This window comes from Colius striatus, chromosome 4 (genome assembly GCF_028858725.1).
Source record: "Colius striatus isolate bColStr4 chromosome 4, bColStr4.1.hap1, whole genome shotgun sequence".
Taxonomy (NCBI): Eukaryota; Metazoa; Chordata; class Aves; order Coliiformes; family Coliidae; genus Colius; species Colius striatus.
The window spans coordinates 16,769,829-16,790,426 of record NC_084762.1 but is presented as its reverse complement, the minus strand read 5'-3'; the positions used below and the strand labels follow the sequence as shown (position 1 = coordinate 16,790,426).

General features: G+C 42.0%; 1 protein-coding gene across 2 annotated transcripts in view; it reads left to right on the top strand.

The window, feature by feature from the left end:
• BCL2 (BCL2 apoptosis regulator) overlaps nucleotides 1-20,343 on the top strand; it is a 96,127-nt gene extending 75,784 nt beyond the window's left edge. For both annotated transcript variants that reach the window (XM_061995944.1, XM_010198083.2), the window contains one exon: nucleotides 15,556-20,343. In XM_061995944.1, coding sequence (XP_061851928.1) covers nucleotides 15,556-15,690 — 135 coding nt within the window. In that variant the 3' untranslated portion in view covers nucleotides 15,691-20,343. The remainder of the gene's footprint in view (nucleotides 1-15,555) is intronic.
• Nucleotides 20,344-20,598: the final 255 nt, after the last annotated feature.

Below are 20,598 nucleotides of genomic sequence, written 5' to 3'. Positions count from 1 at the left end.
ATGAAATCCCTCTTTTTCTTGCATAATGAGGACCAGGAGTGCTGAATGTGCATCTCTACTTTTCTCTCTCCCTATCACTCATTCACTCCGTTCTCAGTTAGTTGGTGAATGACTAGTGTGGCTAGTTTTTTCTGCTCTTACAGTCTCATTGCTCCTCTCTGGCCCCTGTCAAATAAACAGTGCAGAAAATTCAGACACAATATTCAGGAAAGGTTTTTTTAAATCCCAGTGCTTTTAATGAAATTATTATCAATGCAATTAATACATAAGATTAAAAATTTAGAAATGTGATCAAGAATTTAACTTCCTCTGTCCCCATTCAAACTGTAGCTTTGTAATGTATTAGTTGGCTCAAGACTTTCAATGTTTGGCACCTACCTAACTTTAGACAACAAAGACAGAAGGGTTCTCTATGAAACTCCATCTGTTAATTTAGGTGCCTACTCATGTGTTTAGGAATCTAACTTGAAAGCATATTTTTTTAAGTTCTAGGGAAATGGGACACATTTCAGTGAGAATGAGAAAGAACTCTTTAGGGCAATATAGTACTGACAGTTATTTGCCCAGTCAAAACCCCACCATTTCAGTAACACTTCAGCATGTAGATATAGATCTAAGTAGATATAAAAGACAGTAACTCTTATTTTGACTAGGAACTGGTTAAAATACCTTAGCTTCTGTTAAGAACCCTTGATCTTACAAAGCTGCTGCTGCTTTACTTTCAAATGCCCTGAAATCCCACAAGGGAGAGACTGAGGAAACTCAGAACTGAGTCACCTGGGAGATGAAGGGTGGCTCTTAGGCACAAGCTGACCAATGCTTTGTTTTAAGAAGCAAGCCAGCCGCGTGATGGAAGAGAAGATCGGCCACAGAGCAGAATGTTGGATCACCCTTCTCTGTCAGACAATGGGATTCTTTGTGGCTGAGGATGGCTTCTGCCACCAATCAGAATGAGACTGGTGAGGCAAATGTCCCCAGTTGTCCCCAGGAACATAGTCCTGAGGAATGTGAACTCAGAAAGCTTCTTAATCTCAGCCAAAACAATGGATATCATGAGACACTGGATGAGCTTTTCTTACCAGTAAGTAAGAGACACTGTCTGGGAACTAACATCATTTGGCTAGATAAAGAACTCTGGGTCTGAGACAAGGCTGATGGCTTTGACTCACTTGTTCCCAGTTTCAAATGCAAGCTTGATGAGGCAGTGAGATCTGTGCCAGTTCTGAGTGTGGCCAGAAAAGGCTGTGTAAGGAGGTGTTTTAGTTTGTTAGAGACTGAGGAAACCTTCTGGGGAAAGGAAAGCCTAGGAAATGGAGAGGACCAGAACAGAAGTAGATCCTGCAAATAACCCAGAAGTTATGAGGATCTGGGGAACGTATTAGTCAGATATGTCTATTAAAGACATCTGTATGTATGGCAGCATCTTGTGAATTCAGTGAGAATGATGCCAATTACAACCATCAGAGAGTCATAATTTTGGTGTATGCATAAAAGAGAATTTAGTGAGACGGGCAAGAAAAAGGAGTTGAATAAGTGTAAATGTTTAGACAAATGTAACAAGCTTAAGAGCAGAAGAACAACCGGGAGTATTTTGCCATGGAGGGTGATTTCAATAATAACAAGTGGAAATGTAGTGGAACAGCTTCATTATCTACCCATAACCTCTCCAGGAAAGGAGGACTGGGCCACAGAGGAGATACCACCATATAGAAGGATAACATGAGTGTTACTTTGCTGAACTAAGTAACTGGGAAGGACCATGCAACTGAATCTCTAAAGACAAATAAGTAAATACTAAAGTAGAAATTCCAAAGCACTTTAACAACTTTTGGAAAGTAAGGACATTAGCAGGTCTTCATTGCTAATACCCATCTTAAGAAGGGAAATGGAGTGAGCAATGTTGAACTTTAAAAGAGCTGTTAACAAAATTGTGGTAATAGGGATTTTGGCTACTCCCCTATGCTTGGCCAAATAGATCAGGAGGCGTACAAAGAGAATTCTTGACACTTGATGCAACAGCATCTTGGAAAAGTGACACAGAAAAGGCAGAAAGTAGTCTTAACTCTGGTACTAATCACAAACTGATTGTATCTGTCTCCCTAAGTCTTAATGACTTAACGAGTAGGTGGACCACAGGCTAATTGAATACAGCAACTCCCATGTTCATGGATCATACTCTTCATCTGTTGGAGGTGGTGCTGTTTAATTTTCTTTAAAAACTGTGACATAAATACATGTTTTAGTATCTAAGAAATTCCACAAAGAGCAACTTCAACTTTCGCCTCCTAAATCTACTCTTAAAAATTGGCCGGAGATGAAGTACTAAACACAGCTTTATGAGCTGCTCCTCCTCCTGGGAATGTGAAAGCCTTCAGAGAGCTTCTTGTATGGCTCAGCAGCTACTGGCTTCTTGATAAAACACATAGATGCACTGTGCCTTCCACATATTAGGATTCACTGAGCAGGGCTGAACTACAGCTGTAGTGTGCCCAGGTGCCCCTGCTTTCTGAGCACCATTTTGTGTTGGCTTCACTGCAAACCAGACACAACTGGTGTTTGTACTAAACCTCGCTTCAAACACTCTTATCCAACCCTGCATGCTTCTAGAGCAGCACCATCTCAATTTAGGATTATGTGAGACACGAACTGGGTAGTGGAGTCCCACTGAGTACTAGGCAGGGCTACCACGGTGTCGGGACACAACCCTGGCACAATGCCCATGGTGACTTGGCAATTACATCCTTCTAGGCTGCACTCAGCATTGTGGCAGCCAGCTGCAGTTAAAACCTGCTGGGACTACGGCTCAAGCACGATCAGCTGGCACAATGACAGTCATGTGTTTGTCTCCACTAACTTCAACTCTATAGAAAGGCATCGGCAATATACAGGCAAGAAAAAGCATGTGTACATACAAATGCTTTGCAGAAACTGGGCAAGGTAGTACTGGATGTGTGAAAATCAATAGTGAAAACAGCAGTTATGAGGGAATAGAGGTTACACAGCCACAGAAAGAAGGAATCACACAAGGAGCAGCTGTTGAAGAAGCATATGTGAGAAGGAAAGCAAATACCTGAACAAAGCACATGAAAAAACCCCAATTAATGAAAGGGGTGCAAGGTAAGAGCCACAGTTTGGGAGTGGATAAAGATGACAAAATTAGACTGAACCAAATATAGAGGGCCAGGCAGGCATGAGACGAGACTCACTCACCTCCCATGGTTGTTACCTACATAGGAAGACCATTTGGATGGGACAGAAAACATTAGGCAAAAAGGATGCAAAGGAGCATTGTATTTTTTCCAATCAAAAGCCATCCGTAACCTATGCTGAAAATATCAGTTTTCTTCAGATATGTTTACTGTTTAATTTGTGATAGGATCACTGACGACAATGAGAGCACTGAGCTGTAATGAATCGATAGATTTGTTTCATCTTTAACTAATGTGAACCTTTAATCCTCTTGCTTGTGCAAAGTCATCTTCCTTTGGGTCAAAGTATTAAATAGGCTCAAGAAGTAAATAAGGAAATAAATGCCAGAAACCCCATGGGGAACATTTAAATTAAAGTTTTCTAATGGTCAAATCAACTTAATGCCACAATCACAGGCTCAGCTCAGCTTCTTCCCTTCCTCTTCACCAACTGTATGGCTAAAGCTGTGGGAACAAATAGCCAAAAAAAGGAGAGGGCTTTGGTTTTATCTTAGTTTTTTGATGCTTGTATTGCTCTAGATTGGGTGTTTTGTTTGGGTTTGGGGGGGGGGAGGGGGTTGCTTTGTTTGGTTTTTTTAAATGCTGTTTTAACTGCTCTCATCATAGGCACACAGAAACTTTTAAAACACTAATTTGTAAAAATCAAACACATAGCCCAAAATAGGAGCCTACAAATCGTCGCCTATATTTCATGCCTGGTTTGCACTCTGTTATATGCCCATGTTGTTTATGCATCTGACTTTTTAAATGGATATAAATTATACTGGTGCAAACCCTTATGCAGACAAAATCTTGCTGATATAACTGTCTTCCACCAGCACAACATATTTCAGTTAATGAGTCAGAATACACTTTGATATCAGTATAAATGGTTCCTCCTGGGGGGAGGATTGCTTCTTTCCTGTTAAAGTGTAGATAAGTTCTGAACTTTTGTCTTCCCTTACTCAGGCTTAAATCAATCAAACCCATATCTAGTATTTCTTATCCAGAAATAATACAGCTTTTCTTCATCGCCTTTTTGTCTGCCAGTCCCTGTCTCTGCTCTTGCTTCATTGTATGGTGGTCAGAAAAGGGTGTACCTAAAATCCTTCTGAAAGCAGAAGTTCTGTTTCAACCAACAGCAACTGGAGGATCAAACACCTCCAATCTTAGAAAGAAAGAAAGAAAGAAAATTCACTAAAAAAAATGAAGCTAACAAGTGGTTTGTAGTTGGCCAAGACACTTGTATTTAATTAGGAAGAAGCATTGATTTTCTGGCCTCCAGTGGAGCATCTCCTAGACAGACGGACAGACAGGCAGGCACATAGCAAAATGAAGTCTTGATGCTGTGAGCTTCTTGAGAGTGCTACAATAACATTCTGGCAGACAAGGCTCCCTTGGCTCCTGTACTCAATGCAATGTGAACGTCTCTTTCGGTTTAGCGTGATGCTTGGCAAGTTTCCCAACCTTACATTATTTGGGAAAGGAAGACAAGAGAAGTTGGTATGTTCAAGGAGCCTTTGAAGAAGCTTCTTCACAGTTTTCTCATAGCAAAATAGTTGGCTGCATGTAGAAGTGTCAGAACTGCAGCTTAGACTACTAGCTTGAAAGGGTTTTAACTGAATTGCATCCAGGCACCAAGATGCTCAGATACCACAGCAATGTGTGTGGCATAAAAGCCTAGATAGAAGAAGATTAGATTGCAAATCAGACAGAATTTTTGCATGTGATTTCCTGGGTTTGTCTAAACTTATAGCAGCAACAGTCAATTATAGGGAGTTTTGAAGACATCTCCTGGGTGGGTTATGTCACTTATACATTAGATTCCAGCCATAAGTTGCTAGCTGAGAGTTACCCCTGTGGCAGGAAGTCCGTGTTGATGGAAAGCTGATGGAAACCATCCCTGTGCCTTCCCACTCAAGCAGAAGCAGCAGATATCAGTGACGAAGGATCTAGGGGAGAAATGCATTGACAGCAATGGCAGAACTCCAATGAAAAGAGCATCAAGATGGGCACAGGTCATCACCCAAAGAGAGTCAGACACAGGAGGTGGTTGCACACAAGAGTTCTTTGTGGTCATCCTGTAGATGATTGCTGTAACTACTTGCAGATCTAGTCCCTCTCCTTCTGCCACATGTGAATCCCTCAGCTCTTGTAATCACTTCCTCTGGCTCTTAAGCAAAGGTGGCTCTTTATTAGCAGACTAATGCTTTAATGAAATTCTTGAGGCTACTTTGAAGTGACTGGGCAAGGGAGACTGACCTTTCATCAGCAGCTGAAAGCTGGCACGAGAGTCACAGCGCACGTTGCTGTACAGGGAAGGCGGTGCCGTAGGACTCCCTGCACGCAGCAGGATTTTTTCTCTGTCATTTTTTCTCTGGCACTGAGTGCCTCAGGACACATCTACGTGGTGCTGCACAGGGATGCTTGGGCTGGTTCTAAACAGTGGTTGCACTGTTCTGGCAGGAGTATGAGTCTAATCTACCCATACCCTGAGGTGGCACATTCAGTGTGAGGTCACCTCTCTCTTCCTCTCCTGCACCCCATCGTGTGTATCCATCTGCACTTTGAAGTGTTAAAAAAAGTAAATTGTAAAGTTTAGGACCTTATATTAATTTTGATCTGCAGTTTATGATCTGTAGCATCTTATTTATTGTAGAAAGCCAGAAAGCTTTCAAGACTGATTTCACAGGTAATGCTTTTTTCTTGTTGTTAGATTGTAGTCCTGATTTTACTTTTATTCTTTGAGTGTCTGAATTTTTTCATGAAATTTCTACTCACTTGGAGACACCAACACATGAAGTAATTACCAGTCTTTCCTGCCTAAGTTAGCAGCCTTCTCCTTCCTCACGCTGTTAGTTCAAGGTCACAGTGGTAGATTTAAATCTTTCATGAATTTTCATCTGACTTTTCATCTGAAATTGTTCATTAAAGGATACAATTTCCATTGGCATTCTCCCTTTCAAAGGATGTCAACAGGAAGTATAAATGCTCAGCCCTTTGTGAATTATCTGCAAGGACATGCAGGCTTATTAAAAAAAAAAAAGCAGCAGTTAACCAAATCCTTTAGTTTCTGTTTTGAATGACTGGCCATAGGAATGCAGGCTAAGCTGTATTTCAGCTGTTCCCAAGGATGTATATGTTAACATGTTGATAGTGGTAGGTACTTCAGGCTCCAGTGACAGCTATGTGACCGCTCTGATGATCATTTTCCTGTAGCAGGACCAGCCCCTGCCTCCCCTCAGGATCACTAGGCATGAAAGAAAACAAAGAGGGATTTGTTGTTTCGAAAGGCTGGCACTCATACCTCTTGCTCCTTACCAAAAGAAGAGAGATCCTAGGTCACCTCAGCTCTCAGCCTACACTCCCAGTAACCATTAGGTTGTAAGGAACTACACAAATTGCCCCAGCAATTGATGTGAATGTTGAGAGCTGAGCTTTCTGCCTTACCGGACCTTTAGAGGAACCAATTAATACGAACAAAACTCAGTACCCAGAACACCAACCTGTTTGGCTGGAGACTAAACATCAACATCAAAAGGAACGATAAGTCCACCGCAGCCTTAGGGTTTCAGTATTAACATTTGTAAAATCTTCCTGGTGTCCAAGGTATATGTCTTTCACAGTAAAAATGGCTTGGAGTGCGCTGTGAATGCACAGACACACATCAGTGCCGAACATCTGGTTAAAATAAATTACAGTCTTATTTTGCACATAAAAGTTCCTAGGGTCTACATGACAAAGTCTGGCCAGCATAACTATCTCATGGGGAAAAAATCACATCCCTAGCCTGCAAAGATAACTATTTTGGCATGATTCCCTTCCCCACTATGTAGACTTACGTAGATGTATACCAAGTACAGGAGTCCTTTTGCCAGTATAACTCACGTTGTTTGGGAGGTACTTCAACCATGCTGGCAGACTCCTGCAGCTGGTATAAGTCATATCTCTGTTGAGGGATTTGGCCAGAACAGTGGCACCAGAAGGGCCCTTGAAGTACAGAATAATCCTTTTTCTCCAACTACTAGTCTCTAACATTTTTTCAGTCTTAAAGCTTCCTCCTAAAAGGAAACACACAGAATTTGTGCCCTTTCTTGTATCATTATGTCCTTTTATAGAGGAATTCAAGTGTGCTTATGGGAAGGAGACATGTCACTTTCAAACATCCTAGTGATACTTGCTTTTGAATGGGAGGAGGATCCTACTCCTGCAGGGTGCCTTTTGTTGGTGGTGGAGGTGGAGGGGCAGAGGTGGTTTGCATTTTATGAAGTTTTCATATTTTGATTTTGCATTGGAATAAATCTAATGATCATAGTTAATGGATTACAACTATGTATGCAAATGAATTTAAGAGCTGTTTAGAATAAGAAAACAAAAGTCCTTCAGTCTGTTTATGAATTATATTCTTACACTCTGATGCTTTGATGTTTTTTTCATATGGTCCCTGTTAGCTGTTACCTGATAACACTTGCCAAAAGACTTTCTGGATGGTCTCAAAAATCTGAGATTTACCAGCCAACCGTAACCTGTGAGCCCTTCCATAGGGCAAGGCAACTCATAAAGCTATCTTGGCTTAAAAGTAGGATTCAGACCATTGTGGCCAGAGGCAGTTTTCCCTTGTCTGTTTTAGACAGTTCATTTTCTCTAAATTCCCACTTGCTACATAGGCTCTCCTCATCCTTTTCCCTGCTCCTTCACCCTCCACTTGTCTCACAGGCCATATGCTTTTGCGCACAGTGTGAACATAACAGAAAGGACAAGAAGGAGGAGTGGAGGAGAGACCCTAAAAACGATCTCTTCCAAGCAGATGCAGACCAGCAGCTTCACCTTGGGTTTATTTCCCATTGTCACTTACCTATGAAACGATGAAAACGTGAAGCAAACCACGAAGAGGCCTCCACTTTTGTGTGGATCATGTTGGGAGGCAGGAGGACTTGCAGCTTACTCTATTAGGCTGCCTAACACAGCCAGGACACGTCTGTCTCATAACTAACACAGACACACAGTACCTAGTGGAATACAGCACCCAAGGGCTGATGTAGGAAATGGCAAGAGAAAGCAGTCGCCGAAAAATGCTGCCTCTTCTCTGCCTCACATAATGCTTTTACAGGTGAGCAGAAATGGTTTGGGCTGCTAATGAGGTGTAAGCTGCCAAAGAAAACACATGCACCACATGCACAAGTTCATATTTTCCAGGTGGCTGCTGGTAGAAGTGTAACTGTCCATTGAGGTTGACAGCATAAGTCTTTTTGGGGGGGGTGGGGAGGCTTGTTCATTAAATTGCAGATTTATCGTGAGATTACTTTATCATAAGGTTAACTGTGTTGTTTCATTCCCCCTGTAACTTATGAGTGTCACAAGATTTAGGAAAAAAAAGTGAGAGCCTGCTTCAGGTCATGTGAGGAAGGGGTGGCACCTCTGCAGAAGGGGCCGGTGGCTCTGCGTGACCTGTTGCCGCTGGAGCACCAAGGAGCGCCAAAGGCCGATGCTCCGGCTCGGCCTTGCTCTTGCTCAACGCTGAGCACGAGTTACTCAAGCCAAAGGGATTTGGATCAGAACTGAGTGTTGAGACAACAAACACGGGATGGAGTGTTTCCCTGAGGGATGTTAAAACAAGAAGCAGAAAAACGCATGACTGGGCCCCTCGTGGTTCAGCCAACAGGACAACCTGCTCAGACTGGTTTGATTTCACCCTCCTCTTTTGTACGCACACACTCCCCCTTTTCTGGCCAAGGCCACCTCGAGCCAGGCCCACTTCACCAGAGAGACAGCCTTGCTCTCTTGCTTTCCCCTGTCTATCTCCGCCAGTACCTGTGCCTCGAGCCTGGCGCAGCTGGGTGCACTTGTTAAATAAAGCCCTCCTTGACCTCAATGACAAACGCTGTGCCACAGAGTTTTAAGGGTTTCTACAAGCAGCAACTTTCGGTTCCCATTTCTCAGGCGGTTACGTGATTTAACTCTTTTGTGGCGGCCCGAGTAGCATGGGCAGCTGGAGCGGGCAGGGAACATAACAGGGGATGCGTTCACATTTCCCTCTACTACCAACGGACATGCTGCAGCCAGATCTCTAGATTTGGGCTTTTAAGTTAGATGGGTTATTTGCAGTGTAAAAGCACTCATATTGAAAGTAAGTTACAAGCAAGATGGAGGATATAAGACAAGATTTTTGAGGGAAACAGGCCTGCATTGTCATTCAGGCCTATGTTGTCATTATTTTCATCATTTAAAAAGTAATTCTGAAGATTAGACAGGATTCTTAATGCATCCAGCTTCTTTTCAGAGAATGCAGGTATAAGGATGATGTTACAGGATGAGATGAATCCCTTGCAGCAACTCTCTGGCACTTGTTCTCTCCTCTCAAGTGATCCACAAACCCATAAATGGATGTTTGCTAAGTTTACTGTCAAATGTGAACTCTCTAGAAAGCATTTGATAAGTTTGAGTAAGAGGAGAAGAAGGTGGCCTAAAACTGAGCACTTCTCAGCGCAATTGAGATTCATGAAAACACATAAAGGGACACATTTGTTTTTTAGGTACGAGTCACATATTGCTTCTAGGACTCAACCTAAGTAGTCTACCTTTGGGAGATAAAACTAAGGCTGCTAAATAGTGATGCAAACAAACAGCAAATTAGCTGAACTTGATTATCAACCCACGCAAGGTCTGAAAAGGGAATTGTGAAGGATCAAGTAGGGCGGCTTTGACCATGTTTGAATATCAGGTTTTGTCCAGAAGACCTTCTCATCGTCTTTCTCTCTAATGCTAAAATTGCCCCCTCAAAAGTGGCATCCATTAAATACCACCAGCTGGCTGCTGTAGTGACACTGCAACTGTTAGGCTGATGCCAGAAAGACCTCATTTTAGCGTGGGCCTTTCCAGGAATAAGAAAACAAGACAGCCTCCACTAGGTCTGAGCTTTTGCGTATTGCAGAGCCACGTCTAACTGAATTAAGTAGAGGCGCCAAGACTAAATTACTGAAACACTTCTCGTGCTGACTTGGTTTAAAAAGAATGCAGCCTAGTCTGAACAGAGCATGGGTTTCCATGCAAGCCGAGTGATCAACACCTTACAGATCCTGTGTTTGTCCTTCATCTTGCCATGGTCTGGAGGAAATCTGTCTGCCAGCAGAGTCACTCTGGGAGTGTGAACAGGAGGAATAGTCATCCCTGTTATAAGCACTCATATCTGTATATTTCTAAGTGTCTGCATCAGTTTTCGTGAACAAACCTAACCACAATTAGTCCTTGCTCCTTAGATGTGCCATGAGTGCCATGTGTAGTCAGCTTTCTGCACATAGTATTTCCACGGATTTCAGTTCACACAGGCAAGACTGGGACCTGCAAGACCCCCAAGATCACAGGCTCACCTGTGCAAGAATTTATACAAATAGATATCAAAGACAAGGAACAAAGACATTAGGCAAGACCACTATGTTGAGAACCCGTTTTCTCCAAAATCAGAATCCTCAGACGTCACTGGAGATATGCAGCCAGCAACTCACACAGCAGCTGCAGACCTAAGACTATGTCAGATGTTGTGCAAACAGAGAATTCAAGATAGATCCATTTCTACCACAGGCAAAGGTGAGGGGGGAAAAGGAAAAATCTGGATGGGGATTTGATCAGGGATGCATGTGCCGAAGACGCTGCCCAGGCAGGTTCTCTACAGGTCAGCAGGGCTTGTGTAGTGACAATTTCTTTTCCTTCCCCTTATAATTTGATAACATGCACCTGGCTGGACTGCCAGCATGTTGGCACTCCCAGGTGTTAAAAGATACCGGCCTCTCTAAAGACACCGACCTCATGAAACACCACACCTCAGCACAACACAGTCAAGGTCTGCGCTGTCTGTATTTGCATGCAACCTATGACTTAAACTTGCATAAAAGGCCCATAAACACTTCGGGAAAAGAACAGCTACAGATTTGTCTATTTATTGTGTTCCAAGAACTTTTCTCGTTAGCTTCAAGATGACATTTTAACGAGGTTTTGCTGCATAGAAAGCATGGGACAGTTTAACCAGCTCTGTCCACTCCCTCTCTCCTTCTCCTCCCTCCCCATCTCCCCAAACTGAAGTTACCATTCGGGAACAAAAACTGCTAAAAAAACCCTGTGCTGTTTGTATGGAGGCAGGGGTAAGGGAAAAGGCATTCAGCTGCTAAACCTTGGCATCCAAGTGTCTGCCATTCCCTCTGCTGCCACCGTATTCAGACCTGTGCAAGTTTCTTCAGAAGCCAGGAGCTGGTGTGTGTTTGTTTGTTTGTTTTGGAGTAGCAGAGAGGACAGCGTAAAATAGCCACAAGGCAATTCCCTCTCGGTAAAATGGAAGTCTCGCTGGCTCTTCATTCAATACAATGTGGCTCAAGAGGATATCCTGCCAACCCAATGATAACGAGGGAAATAAAGTCACTTCCTCACCAGCTGTTTGATTCAGGTAGAAAAAGGAAGCCTTTACTTCCTCATGTTCGCTCTCCTCACCGCCCCCTCAGTCAGAAATGCCAGGCTGAAACTGCCTTTTCCCTCCGTATTTTCGGTAAGGAGCTGTCAGACCCGTAATGCTCGGCTGGGCTCGGCCTGTGGGAAGCACGTACTTCTCAAACCGTGCCCTGCTTCGCGAGCAGGGCTGGAGCCTGCTCAGCAAAAGGACTGAGGCTGAGCAAACTCGTCTCAATGCGTAAGCAGAGAATGGCTGTGTGATTAAAGATGACATTTGTTTCTTGGATCAGAGCTGCCAAACGCTGGCCAGCGGAAAAGCGGCATAGTGTGATCTGGATGCTTTGTTTTGAGACTGCCCTGACTCACTGCGCTATTACACCTCTTAATCCTCCGAGGGTGACAAACTCCACTTTTGCCCTGGGCAGTCCGCAAATCCCAGGAGCTCTGGCCAGGAACATACTGCCCTCCCTGCAGATAGGCAAGAGAGCAAGCAAGGCAACTTTCCTGGCCTGCCAGTCAAACCCAGGTAGGTGAGTCAGGCATCCTCAGGTGCTTTGGTGCCAAGAGGAGTTTAGGCAGAGCATCTTTCCTTGCCCCACCACCATCTTTCTTGCTTTACAGAGACAGTCGGCGTAGAGTTGCATAGTAAACCGGCAATGGACTGATTTGACTTAATAAAAGCCTCTGAAGAAACTGCCTTTTATAAAACTTAACAGAGATGAATGAACTGTTCTTTTCCATATAATTTTTAACTGCCCTGATATAATTTTACTTCCAGGATATAACTTTCCATTAAATTTTGAAGGTCTTAAAAGCAAGGCCTGCAAACATTTTGTTTTCCAGTTGTGTAAGACTTCCAGAAAGGTTGACCAAGCCAGAACTTGCCTCAGTTTGTTTGCCAAGGGGACCCTTGCTTTCATTATAAAGAGTGTTTTTCAGAGGACATCAAGTGTTTCAAGCCATTTTCTTAACCTTATTTGTTTTAGCAGAGATTCTCTTACTTTAAACAGACCGGTTTAGGTGACAAAAATCCAGTGACAAATACGTAAGTTTATAGAAGGAGACCAACCTTATGAAACAGTCGTGATTCTGTTTAGGGTTCTCTTTGTGCTAAAATAGTTTTCAGCAATGGGTCATACTTCCCTCTCCCTCCCTCCCCCCCCCAACTCCTTGTTTTAATACATAAAATGGACATGTGTTTATTTAAAACAGGTTTGAAACTTAAACAAATAGTGACAGGCTGTTCAAACAAGCTTCGGAAATAGGCCTAATCAGGATGTTTGAGAAGGGGAGGGGGAACGATCATAAAGAGCTACTTGTAATATATAGTGCAGACACCATTAGGTTGGGTTCATGTTATTGTTGTAATAACGTCGAATCAAAAAGTACTGCATGCTGCACATTTTTGTTAACATTCCTCATTTGAGCCATAGGCTATGCCATGCTTTTGCCTCGCACTCAAGTTTTACTGCAACCCTCTGATCATCTTCATACCCAAAGCCAGGGGCTCTACTGAATCTTTAGAAGGGGCCTCCCAGACAAACTGGGGGGAATGTACCTTAACTGGGATAGAAGGAAGGCACAGAACACGCTCATTTTGGTGTTGATACTATGTATGTGTTGGCTGCCGTGAATGTACAGAAGTGAGACCTTCCCCACAGAAAGAAACCATGAAGATCTTCACATCAAAATGTTTTCACATGACTTGCATTTCCATGGGTTTGGGTGGGTTTTTTTCTTCATTTCCTCTGTTTTCCACCCATAATAATATCACCAAGGGTTGAACTTTACCCTTGTATTTTTATAAGGCCTGATGTTGAACTCCCTGTACAGACAAAGCTCCCATGGAAGTCAGTGAGTCTGCGCTGGCGACAGCAGGATTTAGCCCAGTCTGTAACATTTTAGGATATTGTGTTACTTCATAGCCTTAAGGAGAAATAAAAGCAGCTTTCCAAAGAGCTGCACAGCAAACGGAGTGTGCTGCTTTTTTTTTTTTCAGCTCTGCAACAGCACAGTAGAATATTAAGGCCAGAGTTTGCAAATGCCTATTTCAAAAACCAGGCAGCAAAGCAAAAGTTGCCAAATTTTCTCCAGAATGAAGAGTTTGCTTTAAGACATTCATCCCAAAGGTTAAGCTACTTTCATTGCAGAATATACCTTTGCAAATTCAGGTTTGAAAGCAATTGCCTGGAGAAACGAGCATTGAGAAGTGGCGGGAGACAGACGTATTTTCAGGTCAATCTGTTGGCTTGTAGCTATTCTGTTACCGGCTTTTACCTACTGACACTCTTACCTGCAACATACACCAATATTACTTGATGCAATAACATACTTTGGAAGTAAATGCGTTATTATTGATTTGAATCTCAGCATCCAGTGAACGGGAGTCAAAATGACACAGTATTAAAAAACCTTACACGCCCTCTCGTGGTAAAACCACAAACACTCCGGTTCTGACGGTAACTGGAGGTGGCTAATGATAGAAGCTACTTCAGTTACATAATGTATGGAAAATTAGCTCGGCTAGAAGGTTTATATTAATAATGGAGAACTTTCGCTCCTTGATTCCTGCTGTAAACCATAAAATATATGCATTTTTAGAAGTCAGGTTGCTCCCTAATGTAGTAACATTACAAAACACCTAAGGGCACAATAACGTAAACAGAGAATGTTAACTTCTACCAAAAATGGGAAGTTTACAGTAATAAAGGTAGAGATGGAAATCCCCACATTAGATAGTTATTTCATGGGTTTATCTCAGTAGTTTGGAAGCAGACCTCAGCTGGCTGCACAACAAAAGAATTGCCTTAAATGATGCTATCAGTTTTGTTGCATTTTTAAAGTAATTCAGCTTCTTTGTTTACTGCTTTCATGCCATATGGTGTGGTTTATCTGTCTCTCAGGGATGCTCAGTGGCTTCATGTTTGTCAGAAGTTGCAGCCTGAAAGAACAGCGTTACGTGCAGAGTCTCACCAGGCTGACCACTAGCGTAGGCAAACCCCATTGTTTTATGAGTAACAAAAACTTTATCTTTGCTGCTTAAACAGCCTTTGCATTGGGTGCCTACAGGCACCTCCGGACTTTGCCTAAGCAGCTTTACAAAGTAGCTCTCTGTAGATGGAGGACTGCAGCTCCAAGGAGAAAGCCAGGATGGTTCGGGCTGGGCTGAGGGAGAGGACTTCTCCTACACCTCATACAAGGTGATTTGTTGAGCGGCCATGAGAAGTGGCATGACTGTATGCATCCCCTCCTCTCCTTCTAGCTGAATGTCTTGGTTGTAAAGCAAGTCAGACTAACAAGATGATCACATAGCATGACAGCTCTTTTCTAGGCAGACCTGTCAGATCAGCTGGTTGGCCCAATAGACCCTAAAATGAGACCACTGCCTCACCCAAGTCGTGATTGGCAGGAGCACAGGACCAGGGTGTCTGTCACTCCTTTTGGTGATACAACCCCAACGGCTTCAGTTCATGTGGAAGAAACATCTGTGGCTGCTAGGAGCAGTCTTCTTCACCCATCCACAGGAACCAAATACCACCTTGTTCTCAGCAAAACTGACCAGCAATGTAGCTGCCCCACATCCAGTGGAAAAGAGAGGTTTGGAGAACCAAGGTCCCTTTACTTCCTTCGTGTATGTTTGTATATATAGTGTTCAGGAACCCAGATGGTGCTACTCATACTTTAAAATGCTGCTCCTCTGTTTTCTCTTAGACTGGGCATGCCTAAAGCAGAAATCACAACTGTAAGTAATTACAGCATTATTCGTTAAAGAAATAGGGAGGAGAACTTTGCACTGAAATCGCTATTTTAATAGGTTCATAGAGGGGAGCTGTGCCGGCGTGATTGCTGGACTACTGTTGAGTGTGAAGAAGTTGCCCTCCCTCTATGCAAAAGTTACTGCAATTCTGACATTCTGGTTTTTCCCTTCTAGGATGCCTTCGTGGAGTTATATGGCAACAGTATGAGGCCTTTGTTTGATTTCTCCTGGATCTCTCTGAAGACTATCCTGAGCCTGGTTCTGGTGGGAGCTTGCATCACTCTTGGCGCTTATCTTGGACATAAGTAGAGTCACCCAAGTTTGTCGTGGATTACAAAAGTCTTTCAAAACAACAAAATAATATTTTTTTTTTCTGTAGCACAATGATATTTTATGAGCAAAACAGCTTCCCAGCTAAAGATTAAATCAGCTATTACTGCCAAAGGAAATATCATTTATTTTTACATTGCAGGAAAATTATTTATTAAAAGATATTTACATTTTAACCTGCTATTTTCAGAAACTCTGCAAGTTGTATCTGTCACCACATCACGTCGTTATTCTTAACATTAATGAGCTCCGAAGTCTTTTAGGGTTTCTTTTTTGTTGTTGTTTTTAATTAATGCAGCTGGCTGGATTATTTTATCTCTGAAGAGCAAATATACTGACAAAGACCTACCTGCTTACACCTACGAGAGCGGTTGCTTGAGCTGCTAAAGGCTGCGTAGTTGTGTTGGTTTTCCTCGCGTTTTTCCCTATGGCTGGTAGGGGATCCGAAAGACGAGGTCAGCGTGAACAAAGTCCCTGCGCTGCCCTGCTGGCAAGCAAACAGTTCATACATGGTACATACATGGAGCCAAGAAGGCAGGTTCTTAAAGGACACCTGGCTGTCCCCACAGGAGACAGTTGGAAATACGATTGCCTATGCCTTGCAAACACGTGTTTTCAAGTTACCAGTTGTGCCATCACGTCATAACCACAATACCCTAATACATGTCAACTCAAATACTTTTTTTTTAAATAGAAGTGTGAAGTGAAATCTCTGGGGCTTGCAGGAAATTGCCGTTCCGATGGTTTTCTCAGCGGTAAAACATTTTTTTTTCCCTGGCTACTGACACAGAAACATCAGGAGACCTTAAGTGCCTGCTTCGACAGAGCAGAGCTGGAGTCTGAAGACCTGACCTGTGTCCCACTTTAGGGGGCTCATATCTGCAACTAATCCTGTTTACTTACTGAGTTCCTCCAGGGGTTTGAAGCCAATTAGATGCAGTCTCTAAATCCCTGAAAGTTGAAAAAGATCTTAATTTTATTTGGCAAGAGGCAGACCTCAGCTGAGTTACAGATTAGCTCTGACTAGCCTTGTTTATCAAACTGGACACCAAAATCAAGTTCATTTTCATAACAGGAAAAGAAAGTGAGCTTTATCCCCCTGCCCCTCGCCCTCTAAAATTATGTCATGCTAATAATTTCCTAAGACTGCCTACAGAAGAAAAGATGATGAAGAAACTCCAGATCCTCTCTCTGGACAGAGACTCTTTGACGCCTTGATCGCGCAGGTGCCTACTGTCATTACAAGCGAAAATAGGGCGGAGGGAAAGGCAGGGGGTGAAGTCACCAGCTCATGTTACAAAATGCAACTCAAGTAAAATTAATACAGAGTGCTCAGTATGCAGTTTTATAAACAGACCTGTGTTTTGAAACCAGATGTGTCGATCCCGTTTTAAAGCGAGGCTTTCTGTGCACTCAGAAGGGACCAGAAGTCCCGACGAAGCCCAAGAGCCTGAAGCGTGTCTCACAGGCTGCTCTGAGCCACGGAAATGTCCAGCTTCAAATGTTTAAGTCAAGCACTCCTATTTTTTTTTTTCTGTAGAACTTCTGAAATCTGGGATTTGTGGGATGTCCAGACGTAAAAAAAGAAAGGTTGCAAAGCTCTGGATCAAATGTACCGTACAAGACGTAAGTGCTCTAAGGGTGGAAGAAAAAAAACCACAGTGAATAAACTGTAGATTCAACCTCAAGATTTTAGTCGAATAACTTTGTGGCATTATATGCAAAATATCTCCATTAACATGGGAATGTAATATGTTCAATGTTAAGGCTGTAGTTGATGTTGTGTCTTCAAAGCTGCTTTTTGTTTGTTTGTTTGTTTTAAGAGTTGTACATCTCAGCATTTTTACTGCTATTTAGTCGTGGCACCTACACTTTGTATGAGCAAAGATGGAGCAAGCTTACATTTCAAATTTGAAATTGCTTTTTAGTTTTATAGAAACATAGAAAGGAAATGTTTCTGAGTCAACAAAAATGTGAACTGTGCTTGATTAAAGAAAAATGAAAAAAAAATCTCACCATCAAAGGAGAAGCACCTGCAATGGTTTCAGTGTGCTTCTGTCAGAAGTGGGCAGGCTCCTGTAGGGTTTGTGCGAAAAATATTTGAAATGGGAGCAACCGAATATTGTGGGTTGAGTGTGGGCTTTGGGTTTTTTTTTTTATTTCAGCTTCCAAGATGAATTTATCTGCAGCCAGTTTCACAATTGGAATTGGCTGGTATCGAGCTAATGTTCCATTTCACAATCTAGTCTTTGTTTCAATTTGTGCCCATACGCCCATTAAAGTTCATGAACTATTAGACCTCAAATTGTTTCAATATTGTTTATTTTATTAAAGGTTTACATTGTCAAAAGTAGTAAAAGAGTAACTATCAATTCCAGTGCTGCTATACTACCAGGATAATTTGAATGGGTTTTATTTTTTAATACTTTCCAATGGCTAAAGTTTTTTAAAGCTGCTTTAGAAATAATATGAAGAAGACACGTGATACACATTGAAATAGATACTGAGGATTTTGTGTTCTGTCGTGTCTACTCACTGGACTTCCCAGTGTATTAGTTAATACCAGGCAAAAAGAAAGAGTCCTGATGACTGTTGATGATTTTATTTTATTAAAGAGCTAATGGAGTGTTCCCATCCTGACTGCAGAATAGTACAGTATTGTGGCTGCATTAGGTATAATGATAGTTGGTAATACATTTATTAAGAAGCATATTAGAAACATTGAATGTATATAAAAGCTTGAACTTCTTTAATAAAATCCTCTCCTCTCACTCCTGCATTTCTTTTGCAGTAATTCCTGCCTTTCCTATTCTTCATTACACTTTCACAAAAGATTTTTTTTGCCCTACAAAATGTCTTACAGACTTCAGTGCTCCAAGACTATGCTTCAGTGACAATGCATCCTCTGTCACTATATGTGCACACACAGCTGACCAGTCCCAGCACAGGCAAGTTATAAAAGCAAAAAAATAAAAAAGGAGGGATACTTTTAAGGTTGGTTAGGTGTGGAAGGGCAGTGGACAACAAAGGAAGAGGTCAAGAAGTAGAAGGAAACAAAGGGATCACTGAAATATCTTCTGGGTTAAAGATGACTGTTACCTGGAATTTGTTCATCTCTCGTCCTTTCCCTTGAAAAAAAAAGGATGAAATAAGGGCAGAGTAAAAAATGTCAGAGGCCCCACAATTACTCTTCACTGTAAAAACTTTTGTTAATTCTGAAGGTGGTCCTTTGCAAAACAGGAAATCCCTAGGAATTCAAAACAAGTGCTTGATTCTGCTGTATTCAGTTTACTTGTTAATTTGGTTTTGCTCCCTGTATTAAGAAAATAGTAAAGGGAAATATTTTGCTTCTGGAGAAAAAAAACAAACAATCCTGTAAGATCATCTAAGATCTGTTCTAGATCAGTAACTTAGGAACAGATGGAAAACCAAGAAAAAAACCCTGTAAGATAAGTACTCTGAAATCAGACTGGACACGGAGGACATTTCTTAACAGAACAAGCACTGGATCCACCAAAGGAGTAATGGGGCTCTTGAGGTAACAGAGAATGTACAGGCAAGGAAAGGGGATGGAAGATACAGAGAATGACATTGGTATGTAAGAAAATCTCGTGTTTCACATGATGCAGGATTCACCTGAGATGGTCTGAAAAGTTTAACTAAAGCCTGTTACAAATGTGTGCACTACATGACAACAATTACTAACAAATTTTCAATCACAAAACTATTTGTAAGTTACTATAAAACTATCACCATGAAAGTTGGACGATTGGCTGGTGTGATCGGGGGCATTTCACAGGCAAGAGTAGGGCTGCACTAATAAGGGACAATTCCGAAGAAAAGAAGTTTCTCTAAACCCAGATGTGCAAAGAAACCGTGAAGGTGATGCAGTTCCAAGAGTACAGAGCCAGTACCCCCCATCCTTACCTGCACGCAGTCTCCCCAGCTGAGGATCTGAGAGTCAGCTCTGCGTTAAGGACCGCATGCTCTGAGCCTGAGGCACGACATTGTGCTTGGCTGTGCACCTGCGCTCCACGAGCATAAGAGTCCTAGTGCTTAAAAGTATAGTGAAGTAGCATGTTTGAAGCCTGTCTTTCCCCCCTCTACCCCGAATGATTCATTTGTATTATGAGTTTAGGGCTCAATACTATACAAAAAAAATAAGCCTCTTTCGATTTACAAGCATAAAAATTCTTTCTCAATGCAAAAGCCCAGCTTTGTTTTTCATTCCTCTCTCCCTTTCAAACAAGGCTAAATACAAGAAGGACAAAAGAGCTAATTTAATAATCTGTATTTGGTTTAAATCACACTCCTATACTAAGTTAATGCAGCTTTGTCACGCCATGAAATCTCTTTCAAGAAGTTATACAGCATTAAGAGTTCCAGGCGAGAACAGTATATTTTTATAATTTAAATAGCGTATTTTTTTTTTCCTTTTTTCTTCTGAATATTTGAATTTTAATTATCACCAGCATAAATGTACATAAGCAGATATCATATATCCAGTACATTTGGGTGATGTATGTACGGTAATGTAGTTTGTCAGTTTATCATCAGTTAATACGATTACGTTGTTCTTTGTCTTTTAAAGTGTTATAAGAACATGCTGCCATTAAACTTTCCATGTCTGTCTAGCTAATATTGTGAAAAAATAATAAAGCACACTGTGAGTTACTTGTTCTGCATTTGCATTGTTTAAGATTTGTTGATAAAAACCTCCTCAAACGTGTTGAGGGTAATTGCACAAATGAAATGTAACGTTTCCTTCCTGATCGTTCTGTTGACATGTTCTGCTCAATATTGACTGGTATTTGCCAGCCTTCCTCTGTGCATGGAGGTGCAATAAGCTGGGTTTGATAAGCTGCTGCTGTATGAAACACAATCCAC